The sequence below is a fragment of the Anabrus simplex genome, chromosome 2 (genome assembly GCF_040414725.1).
Source record: "Anabrus simplex isolate iqAnaSimp1 chromosome 2, ASM4041472v1, whole genome shotgun sequence".
In the NCBI taxonomy this organism is placed as follows: domain Eukaryota; kingdom Metazoa; phylum Arthropoda; class Insecta; order Orthoptera; family Tettigoniidae; genus Anabrus; species Anabrus simplex.
The window spans coordinates 1,109,271,051-1,109,283,813 of record NC_090266.1 but is presented as its reverse complement, the minus strand read 5'-3'; the positions used below and the strand labels follow the sequence as shown (position 1 = coordinate 1,109,283,813).

The window sequence follows — 12,763 nt, the reverse complement described above, 5'->3', positions numbered from 1 at the left end:
TGCGCCGTGTATCGACACACTGCTTCACACGTCATAGCCAAACACTGCCATGGTACTGTATATAGAGCACCGATTCCTTTGCTATCCGTGTGCCGACACACTGCTTCATACGTCATCGCGAAACACTGGCAAAGTACTGTGTATAGAGCCCTGGTTCCTTTGCTGTCCGAGACGCAAGTGCGCCGTGTGCCGACACACTGCTTCATACGTCATCGCGAAACACTGGCATGGCACTGTGTGTAGAACACTGATTCCCTTGCTGTCCGAGTGTAGACACACTGCTTCATACGTCATCGAGAAACACTGGCAAGGTTCTGTGTATAGAGCACTGGTTCACTTGCTGTCCGAGAAGCAAGTGCTCCATGTGTCGACACACTCCTTTGAAGCAATTCGCTGTGCCGTATTGAATGTTTCGAAAGGGTTAGTGCTACTTTGCCCACCTCTACTCAAAGGTATGTGGTTGGTCATTCTGCTGTTCCCCGTCCGCTGAGACGCAGTCATGCCCCTTTGCTCTAGAAAGATAGTGATCCCACTGCATAAATGTCTGCGCACTCTGTGCGGTGTCACACGCTGGTCAGTACGCCTCGTATATCTCTTGTGATGTTTGAGATGGAGGCAGTGTTGTGAAGAGGATTGAATCTGCAGGAAAATACTAGGAAGCGAGTGAAACATGGCATGTGGATGCGATAGAGATACGCGACTGGATGTTGGATTCGTGCGATGTGGCAAATGCTTACAAGTGCCTCGAACGATAAAATAAAATTTAAAAAAAAACACTTGCAGAAGCTCCAGCAGTAGCAGTAGAGCAAGGCAAGGTAATATTGCATGACGTTTTCAAGGAATGTATTTGTCTGTGAAGCTCATCATTAGCAGAGCGGTAGGCGCTTGTATCGACGTCTGAATGTTCCAAAAATGTGATTTCGTTACAGTTGAGTGAGCAAATCTACTGAAGGCCCTAGAGGATTTCAGTAGGTCTTCATGCCTCGCACACTCCCTGTTTACTGTCCTTCATCATACATTTGAGGGTTGTTACTGGGAGATACTTGCCGAAGATCGCACAGTGTGCCAATTTTGAACGCATCCAAGGCATTGGTTAAGGGTCAATAATTCAATGCTGTTCCTACCCAAAGTATTACTGTAAGAATGTGAAACTCGCTGGAACACGAAGATTACTGTGATCAATTCCATTAATGATCAGTGGAGTGAAATAGAGGACCATCAGAAAGCATTGCATGCATAGACAGGGATCTGGTGGAAGATTCGATAACCTACCTTCAACCTTTCCAGGAAGAGATGGGCACGCAATCTATATCTCAGTATCCTCTTCCGAAAGAAATTAAAACGAATTGCCACATTTATCACCCCAATTGTCAGGAGCATGATAATGATCGAACCCTTAGAGAAAGATCTCATGATATCCGAACTCCCTTCAATTTTCAGCACGCTGTTTCTGAACCTCCAAACAAAATAATACAGGAATCGTTAGAGGATGCTAACTTCCCAAGATCCTGTCGAAGTGGATCTATACATGAAGAAATCAAGACTGTACACTTTTCGTCGCCTGGTGAACACTTTGGTTTAATTTCCGAAAGCTTAACTCCCGAAACTTAGGACGGGAAGAGGAACGTTTAATGTTGTGCATTCCAGCGACCAGTGCCTTCGCCTAAAGATATTTCAGTACGGTGGGAAATATTTTAATACATTATTTATTTATTAACGTATGGCTTAAGAGGCATGGCAACCATCCCGATTCTGTGGGCGGACTGGTGAAACTGAATAACCACTTACGCATTAATTAGTAGCACCATTTGGTTTCACTTGTTTATATAAGTTGAGCTCTTCTCCTTACATTTCCGATGATTTATTATATTGTTACAGCTCAAGAGTTCTTAAACTCTTAAATTAGGTAAAGCACGTACGGACAACATCATATTCCTTTCAAACATTGGTATTAAATTATTCTTTTTAAATTATTTTAACTGACATTTTCTTTCTTTCTTTTTTCTTTCTTTCTTTCTTTCTTTCTTTCTTTCTTTTTTCCTTCTTGATCCGTATACCATCCAGTGTCCGTTTCTCCCTCGGACTCAGCGAGGGATCACACCTCTAAAACCTCAAGGGCAGTGTCCTTGAGCGTGAGACTTTGAGTCATGGTGATACAGCTGGGGAGGAGGGCTAGTACCTCGCCCAGGCGATTCCATGATAATCTGCTATGCTGAGCAGGACCCTTGTGGAAGACGGGGAGATTCGAAGGGATAGGTAAGGAGGAGGGAAGGAAGCAGCCGTGGCCTTAAGTTAGGTTCCATCCCGGCATTTGCCTGCAGGAGAAGTGGGAAACCAGGGAAAACCTCTTCGAGGATGGCTGAGGTGGGAATCGACCTTTTTGACCTCCCTAGGCTGAATGGACTCCGTTCCAGTCGTACCACTTTTTTTTGTGGCAGAACCCGGAATCGAACTTGGCCTCTGGGAGTGGCAGCTAATCACACTGAGCATCATCGAAGATTGTGTTAGTGCGACGTTAAACCACTAGCGGAAAAAGGGGTTCATTTCGAAGCGATCTCGTAGGCTGGGAAATCCAAACTATTTCCAGACCTGTTCGGCCACATACCATGTGTGGGTGTGGTGAGATGTCGCAGCCCCGCAGAGAACTCCCTAGCCGGAACCGTGCTGGGTCTGCGTCCTTCCATGCTAATTTAGCACGTCTTTATCCTTGCTTTGTCGCCCATCCAATATTTGTAGGGGCGGCTCCAACCCTTACTAATTATATCAAATTCGGTTCCTAATTCATACAAATTCGGCCCCATTAACTAGCAATAGTTCATACAGCATTGCTATGACAATGCTGGTGTCGTTAAACGTTTTGTCGGGAAGTAATCTTAATTAGAAATATTAGTTTTATTTTGTTCGACTCCTTGGCTGAATGGTCAGCGCTGAGGCCTTCGGTTCAAAGGGTCCCAGGTTCGATTCCCGCCTGGGTCGGGAATTTTAATTGCATGTGATTAATTCTTCTGGATTGGGGACGGAGTGTTTGCGTTTGTCCCATTACTGTCTTTTCCATATTAGGACAACACACCACACTACCAACCACCACACAAACACGCAATCGTGATTACACCCTTCCACACCACACTACCAACCACCACACAAACACGCAATCGTGATTACACCCTTCCACATAGTGTTGGCGTCAGGAAGGGCATCCGGCCGTAAATCAGGGCCGAATCCACATGCGCAACACAGTCCCCACCCGTGATCCCTCAATGTGTGGGAAAAGCGGTAGAAGAAGAAGACGAAATATTATATATTTTCAATTTCTTTACGTCGTACCGACACAGATACGTCTTTATGGCGGCGATGGGATAGGAAAGGGCTCGGAGTGGGAAGGAAGCGACCGTGTCCTGATTAAGGTACAGCCCCAGAATTTGCCTGGTGTGAAAATGGGAAACCAATCTTCGGGGCTGCCGACCGTGGAGTTTGAACCCACTATCTCCTGGGCGACCCTAACCGCATGACCACTTTCTCGGTTCATACTGTGTTAAAAAAGTTCAAATGTCAGTTTAAAATTAGGTTAAAATTGAAGTAAAATATCAGTTGCAAATTTGAAACTGACATTTTAACTTTTGTTAAGGACGGGAAGATATTTTGAGTGCACTCTTCAAACTTATTCATACCGGCGGATGGTGCCATTTTTCTAATTTTTCTTCAGTCTTCCGCCTTATTTTTTATTTTGTATTTCTCAGTTTCATGTTCTTCTTACACTGAGCACTTTGACAATTTCTTTTTTTTTTTTTTTTTTTTGCTATTTGCTTTACGTCGCACCGACACAGATAGGTCTTATGGCGACGATGGGACAGGGAAGGGCTGAGAGTGGGAAGGAAGCGGCCGTGGCCTTACTTAAGGTATAACCCCAGCATTTGCCTGGTGTGAAAATGGGAAACCACGGAAAACCATCTTCAGGGCTGCCAACAGTGGGGTTCGAACCTACTATCTCCCGAATACTGGATACTGGCCGCAGTTAAGCGACGGCAGCTATCGAGCCCGGTTTTGACAATTTCAGTAGCCTTAAACATGTGGGGATGTGGAGAGTAAAGTGCTGGTTGGAGGTAAGGGAGAGCAGCCATCTCTCTCGAGATCAACGGCCGGTTTTTATAACATATGTGTATGTGTCAGGAAATCTCAAACATATTTCAGCATGTTAGTAAATGTATTGGAGCCACATTAGGAGAAGATTAATTTCCAACCATCCTCGCTAGGACCAGAGGGGAAGAATATGCAATCTGTGTGGAAGTGTTTGTAGTTAGGAACATCACAGTAGAACCCCATTTCTGAATCTGAATACAGCTGTTTCATGTTGTATTCTCTTACTATGTAGAATATGGTTTTGGATCATTTTATATTGTGTTATTCTAATGATTGAATTCTTTTGCTGTATTTAGCCGCCAAATTGCAGACATTTGTGAAAAGTGCTCAGTGGACGAATATGATTTCTTTTTTTGCTAGTGGCTTAATGTCACACTGACACAGATAGGTCTTATGGCGACGGACTTGGAAGGAAGCGGCCGTGGCTTTAATTAAGGTACAGCCCCAGCATTTTCCTGGTGTGAAAATAGGAAACCACGGAAAACCATTTCAGGGCTGCGGACAGTGGGGTTCAAACCCACTATCTCCCGGATGCAAGCACACAGCTGCGCGCTCCTAACAGCATGGCCAACTGGACGAATATGATCAGCATAACATACGTTGGGGTATTTGAGAGAACATTATCCTGTACTTAAATAAGCAATAACATTTGTTAAAAATTACCATATTCTACACTGCACTGAATTTTTTAGAGTCAAATCGAATCACTAAATGACAATTTTGTAGGTCAGTCAAGTGATGGGAAATAAAAAGCAAGACGAACCGCAATAAGGCATCAAATGACCAAGCGATATTATCACAATTTACGACAATATAATTAAAATACGACTAATTTTGATATAATAACTAAAAATTCATATTTTGGATTATATTTGGTGCGTAATACTTTACATTTCACAGGATAGATGAATTAATACAAAGGATTTAGCGTTTGTGCAAATATCTCAAAATCTACTTTTGGCGCTTGTTCAAGTGATGCATAACACCGTACAGGGCTGGTGAAGTCCTACGTTCATAAAACATGTTCGAATGAACTTATGCTACTATATGTATTTTGCAACTTCATCATTCATGAACACAGTTCAAAAAAATTAGGGGAACATAATTTTGAACGTATGTCATGCTCCACACAACAATGCCTCACACCCAGGTATATTGCCAACTAAACCTTTAGTCTTTACCGTTGAAGTACACAAAAGAGCATCGATGGATTCGCGTTCATTTTCAGAACATAAACGGAAATATCCAAATAGGGACGAAAACAAAGTGATAACAGTCCTCCACGGTGGATTTTTATCACAGTTGGAGAGCTTCAGTATGGCGTATGTCCTCCACGCGGCATGCTCCGTGCAAGTCGACGGAGCGGAGGTCACGTTACGGTATCAGGTCCTGTTCTTCAATGAGAGCCTCTTCGAGGACTAGGAGAGTCTGTGGTGGAACAGGACGCCCACGAACACTTCAGTCAAGCCTATCCCACACAGCTTTATGTCGCACTGACACAGATAGGTCTTATGGCGACGATGGGATAGGAAAGGCCAAGGAGTTGGAAGGAAGCGGCCGTGGCCTTAATTAAGGTACAGCCCCAGCATTTGCCTGGTGTGAAAATGGGGAAACCACGGAAAACCATCTTCAGGGCTGCCGACAGTGGGATTCGAACCCACTATCTCCCGGATGCAAGCTCACAGCCGCGCGCCTCTAACCGCACGCCAACTCGCTGGGTCTCGATGGGATTAAGGTCGGAACTCACTGCTGGCCATTCCATCCCTTGAATGTCCAGTTCTCGCAAGACAACTCTGGAGATGATCGCTACATGAGCCAACACCGTATGCAGCAACCAACACATGCTGTAGCAGTATCTGCTCGATGTACCCCTCATGGACGACGACAAGATCTGTGCGACCCTGTCCGAATCGGTCGTCTTCCTGGACAACATTTGGCATGTACTGCTCACCACGGCATCTCCATACACGTTGACGTCCATCACGCTGTGTCAGGGGAAATCTGGACTCGTCTGTGAACAACAAAGGTCTCCATTGGCGAAGTTGCCAATTGACGTTGGTACGGACAAACAGAAGACGAGCTGCGCGATGTTGCTGCGTTGAACGGGGCACTCGAACAGGACGTCTGGGTCGTAAGAACACTTCTCTTAACCTGTTCCTTACTGTCTGGTCAGACACCGTGATTCCAGTGACCCTCCTGAGGTCTTGTTGCGGTTCTCTGGCAGTTGCTGAACAACGCCGCAACGCACAGATGGTCAGATATCGGTAATCCTGTGGGGTTGTCATGAGTCCACGACCTTGTTCAACCCTCCTTGTGAACTATCCTGTCTCATTGTAGCGATTCACAAGCGTTGAATAACTGACGGAGAGACATTGAGATCCACAGCAACACGACGAAAAGTCCATCCTTCCTGGATCAAAGTGACGGCCCTTGCGACTTGAACCTCGTTAAGATGTCTTATGGGATGTGCTGGTTGACGTACAACTTGTTCAACGTGCACCTCACAACGACATACGGACGCACCGCTATTAACTTTGTTTTGAGGGGTCACCTGACAGTTTAATGCGTGGCTGTGCCTACAGATGGAGTGTAACTTCGATATAACATACACTGAGTAGCTAAGGTCTCAAGGTATGCTGTACGACCATTGGAACCCCACCTACCAAATTAACGTTCACATACCAGACGTTACAAAACATGTTCCCCTAATTCTTTTGAACTGTTTATTTCCGTACTTTCGATATTCAGTACATCACAAAATGTATATCATTTGAACGCCTTGTTATATTCAACGTAAAGGTAATGTATTAATGTCTTGTGTGATTTCCATTTTGACAGCTTGTGATCCGCGAGATGAATCGACTGGGTATGATGGTCGACCTGTCACACGTCTCCGTGCAGACGATGGTGGACGCTCTTGAAGTGACGAAAGCACCGGTGATATTTTCTCACTCATCAGCGTTGGCGCTGTGCAACTCTTCTCGTAACGTCCCGGACCATGTACTCCGCAAACTCGTAAGTTACATTCTCTAGCACAATTGTTTGAATTGACACTCTGAGGATGAGATTTCAGGCGAAAGAAGACTATTACTTTCCTGAGTAAACTACGTACAGTAGAAACCGGTTATAAAGATAGTCGCACAAACCGTTTTTTGCTCAAAATGTCATGTCTGTAAGTTTTAATCTTGATACTTACCTGGTTAATTAACAGAATACAGGTAAAACTTCAAAAAATTCAAGTAAAATAATTACTGTATTTGCAATACAGTATTTCTGGAGTGGGACTGACAGGAATTTTTCTTCTAATATTTGCACAGTACGTACAGCAATTATATGTCAGAAAAATATTAAACAATAAGCGAGGAAAAAAGTATCAGTAATGTCACACACGGTCTTGGCTAATAAATGAAATGTTCTCTCTGTCCTTTGCTAATTGTAAAAATCATCGAGTGTGATACTCCCAATTTCTTGGCGACGCTGACGTTGTAACCGCCGTGTTATTTGAGACTTTTCTTCAGAATTAAACACTTTCCCTTTCTTTTTTCGTCACAGCGATGCTTGGCTTGACTATTTAACAGACATACTGATTTGGAATCTACAATCTACTGCAAACTAGAGTTTGAACATAAGCTTAACACTGTGTTCAGCAATCTTCTAACGCTTAACAAACAAAAATCAATATTGGACGTTTAGTCGATACATTTCTCCGAAAATGTGATAAAAATACGCTGTTTTATCCGATATGTCGCAATAAGCGATGTCGTACTACACGATGCATGCAGATCCAATACGTCGTTGAAAGCGATCTCGCAATAAACGGTTTCGACTGTAATTGGACTAAAATTCCACTGCTATTAATACTTGGATTATTTCCTGTATCCAAAAATGTGTTAAAGTAAACTATGTTTTCTGAACGAGTCTTATAAATTAGTGAGCAGGTACACTTGTTCTAGACACAACAACAAGTAGCTTATTTTTGAAACAAAAGGCCTTCTGTGCAGATATCACGAAGCTAAATTAACTGTTGAAGTAAAGAATCTCGTAGAACATTGAAATTTTCCGATGCTTCCTGGACACAATGCGCAGTAGTGGGCGGAACGACACAAGAAGACAGCGGACAGTGCCTAAGCAAGAAAAAAAATGTGGCTTGTTCAAGCTCGAGCGTCTGTCTGGTAGCCGGCCGTAACTTATCACTGAAGACCTATGATGTATTTGTACCCATTAACACTCCTTCAATTTATGAAACAAAGTTTTCCTGAAACCTGTGTATTATATACACATCAACAAAGTTTTGCATAAAGATGAATAATACAGACAGTTTTGAGCCTCCTATTCATGATCGTGTACAGTGTATCGTTTTGAATAATCCCCGCACTCGCGACCAATCGCTTTCCCGATTTTCGGCTGTATGTTATCAGTCACGTCAACATGCCCAGGCGAACAATCACACTATTTAATGATGGAACGAATCTTCGCCCTGATCCAAGAAGGCTTAACGTAGACAGCAGTTGGGAAAGGTCTCGGAGTCAACCGAAGTGTCGTGTCTCGAATATGGAAGAGGTATCGGCAGTCACATTCAATGTCGGATCATCTGTGAGGGCCTTACACTCCGTCGTGTCCCCCTCCCTTATCGTCAGAGAGCTGCTCGCCAGAGGTGGGCCCAATCACACCGTGAATGGTGACGTGCAGAGTGGCATGTTGTTCTGTTCAAGGACGAAACCAGAATTGCCTTCCATCACGGACGTCGTCGCTCAAGGGTCTGGAGAGTAAGGGATCACGTGCCAGACTACAGCAAGTCCAAGAAGTGCGCGCATTCCAAGGATGGTCAGTCATGTTTTGGGGTGGAAGAGACCACCCCTCGTGCTTTTTGATAGCACAATGACGGGCGAACATTACTTTCATGAGGTGCTGTGACCAACTCTGCGTCCATTCCGTGAAAAATTCGGCGATGAATTCATTCTTTTTTGAAAGATAATGCAAGACCACATCGAACGGGGATGGCACAAACTTTATTCCAGAAGTCCGACATTGTCCGAATGCAGTGGCGTGCGAAATCGTCGGACATGAACTGGATCGAACACGCATGGGATATGCTGAATAGTGGTATTGCTCAGCGTCCACGCCCTCTCATAACCCTCCAAGAGGTCATCGAGTCCGTCATCGAAGTGTGGGATCGCCTACTTCGAGATGACCTGGACAACTTGATCTGTGCTAGGCTACGGCGAGTACGAGACCTGACTAATGCCCATGGTCGCCACATTTCTTATTGAAATGTCACAATATGGCAAAATACAAACACTACCCTCCATGTGTAACGGGTCACATTTCTTTCTGTAGGCTATGTCTTCTGCAATTTTCTTTTTAGACATGAAAAATTATGCATGAGAATGCAGTCTATGTTGTAGGTAACACCCTAGCCCAAAATCCCATTTAAGCTCTGCATCATGGTGAACAACCATTATGCAAAACTTATTTTGATGTGTATATTATGTTTTTGTTACTAGCTAAAATTGAGAAAATTGTTTATTTTTTTAAAAAAAGCTATATTTATATTATATGCATTTGGCACAATTCTGAAATGGTGTATGCCATTTTTTTCGTGAATTTTTGAGAATTTCGCTTGTTTTAGAGCGTATTGTGTTTTCTGCCGATAAATGAGAAAGCTTTATTTTTGTAATTATTTTAATTTTGGCTAGACAATATACTGCAGTAGATCCACGTTTTCTCAAAAGAGAGTTGTTGCCACCATTATGTTATCTATGTTGCTGTCTGTTGATCAGGCCCTTAAAACACAAGCAAATCTGTTTCCGTCTGTTTTGAAACGCACTTGGAAAACAGCCTACAGATGCAAAAGTGCGTGTATCCACTTCTGATTGCAAAGCAAAAATGAGCGAATCCATTTTCATCATAAAGAAGCAGAACATCGTGTGTCCTTAATAAGTGCCATTACCTAAGGTGTAAAACTAGCTTAATACACATTGTGTCCTGTGATTGAATAATGCTGCTTTAGCGTATTTTTCTCATGTACGTTAGTTCTGAGCAAGTGCCAGTTTCTCCCTACTGCACACAGCCGTGAAAAAAAAGAAACAAACAGTAGTAGGAAAGCCTACTCGTTCATGAAGCCGAATGTTATCCGAATTGGAAGAATGAGACATAAAATCTTTGCAGTCTGTCAAATACACACAATTTTAATATAAATTAGAGCAACATAAACATACCTGTAAAAATACACATGGCATGTTTCGTTCTACAAGAATATCCTCGGATTCTATCAAATCACTTAAATCATGCGTAAATATGTACAATATGATTTACATTCCGTAAACTTGTCAATGATAGAGAATTAGGGGATAATACGAACAGGTGTTGACAAATAATGATGATTTCATAAGAAATCAACCATCACAGTTTTAACACAATGAAAAGAATGCTCTACTTCTCTGGATTGCCGAAGCTTTGTTCGTAGTCTCCAAACACTATTTCACGCGTGATTTGATAAATCTGAGGATGTTCGTGTAGAACGAAACATGTCATTCTTCGTATAATAGTGTATATATTTTACAGGTACAGGTATGTTTATAGTGATATAATTTATATTTAAATGCTGTGTGTTTGACAGACTGGAAAGTTTTTATGTCTCGTTTGACTAAGTCGACACTGCAGAGTATGGTTTCCTTCTTAACATATTAACGAATTGGAAGAGGAAGTGAAAGTTAGTGATATTGAATTTTTGCTCGAAAAGCATTTCGGGGAGACTTGGAAAGAAAAGGAAGCAAGATTCTATAAGAATGTGATCGATCGTCAAACAGACGGGAGCAATGCAGAGTTTGAAATTAATTCAGAAGACAATGAGTTGCCTGTGAAATTTAGATGGGACAGGACAGGACAGGACTTACGATACTGTGGCCTTTCTACTTCTTGCATGCTTTCATTTCATGGCATACACTTAGCAATCGTAGTTACTTGAAGTTATTAAATAATTTCTAGTTTCTTTAGAACTGGCATTAAGGCATCTCTGTTCAGTTAGGTTATGATAATATCTCTACAGAAGCAAACCTATGTAGGTCCATGAGAATAAAAGTAAATCAGGGTGAATCCAAGTCAAACCCAAAATATTTTAAAGATCGTCTGAAAAATAGTTCCTAAGTGAACATAAATCTACAATGAGAATGAATTTTGAATATCTGCCAGCCAAAGGGAGCTACGTTTTTCGTATTTCCTGAAAATAATCTCCTAGTGCACTCACAGAGTTTTGCTTCAGGACGCCTCAAATATATGTACATTCATTTCATATTGAACTGAAAGAAACAATTTGCAAACAACTACATGCCATCAAATCAGAAGTAATAAATTGCGGTGAAGGAACTACTCTCTGCTCTTCTATGGTAAACAGATGGGGACAAATTTTTCTGGAATTTTCCTGCCTCCACCCATTTGTGCTGTTACCTTTTATCTGGTGTATTGTGCTTTGGAAAAGGATATTTTAGCTAATTACTAGAGTTTTACCTATCCTTCGATTGACTGAAGAAATTTGTTTAGGATCTACACTAGAGAATGCAGTGACTGGTTAGAAGTGTGATAGTAAAATTAAACACGGGAAGGAAAGGCATAGTGAAATTAGTGCGAATTAACGTGTTGAACAGTATCGAAAGCAGTGTACGTTGTGCTTTGTAAAGACTGTGAAAGGCGTGATGCTTGTGAAGAAGCACGTAAAAACCAAGGCTCATGCACAGCGAATGGAGGAGGCGGTTAACACAAGAGGCAACTGAGCATCGAAGATTCGCTTCAAGCGCAGTACCAAGTGGAGTTTATTATGGACACCGTTGATATTGTTAATTATTCCTTGTTTAAGTTAGAACACTATTCGTTCAGTTTAACATTTGCGAGATGTAAAGATTTTAAACCTTGAAAAATGATTATATTATTATTATTATTATTATTATTATTATTATTATTATTATTATTATTATTATTATTATTATTATTATTATTATTCAGGGTGTTTGTTGTACTAATTTGGAAGTTACACGTGTATAAACAGTTGATAACATAGCCAAGAGCATCATGGACTGGAAGTGAACGAGCTACTGCGCTGATTATGGGTAAGCGCATAAAGTTTGGAGGTCGATGCCAATGCCACCGAACAAAACTCGCTCCAAAAAGTTATTTCTATTTTCAAATGAAATAAGCATCATTAAGGGTCGAACCAGTGAAGCTGGCACAGGTGGAATGGCTGCTAACTCTTCGTGTTCATTCGCAATTGCAGGTTTTGTTAAAGGAGCAAGTTTCGATATTGGAAGAGAGAAAATTATTCGCCAGATTTTTAGCACGTAATAAATACAGTCTTTTTGGAGGACACATCAGTTTCTGTTGTTCAAGAGGGCCAATGACACACGTGACTTTACTGCTGTGTACGTTTATGTTTGTATCAGCTCCTCACTTAACTCTCCTCTAACCAGGCTCTTTTGTACACCATCCATCCACTTTTCAGTTTAACGTCATCTTTGAGAATTCTATCGTCTGTCATCACCCGAACCCACGTCGAACCCATTCCGCTCTACCTACATGATTTCTATGATTTTTAGTGTACCTCATTTTATCTACCTTGACTTGCTAGCTTCTTTCC

General features: G+C 42.0%; 1 protein-coding gene across 2 annotated transcripts in view; it reads left to right on the top strand.

Moving 5' to 3' along the window:
• The window catches only part of LOC136863319 (dipeptidase 1), a 174,306-nt gene that overhangs the window by 135,837 nt on the left and 25,706 nt on the right, over nucleotides 1–12,763 (top strand). For both annotated transcript variants that reach the window (XM_067139704.2, XM_067139703.2), the window contains one exon: nucleotides 6,976–7,152. In XM_067139704.2, coding sequence (XP_066995805.1) covers nucleotides 6,976–7,152 — 177 coding nt within the window. The remainder of the gene's footprint in view (nucleotides 1–6,975; nucleotides 7,153–12,763) is intronic.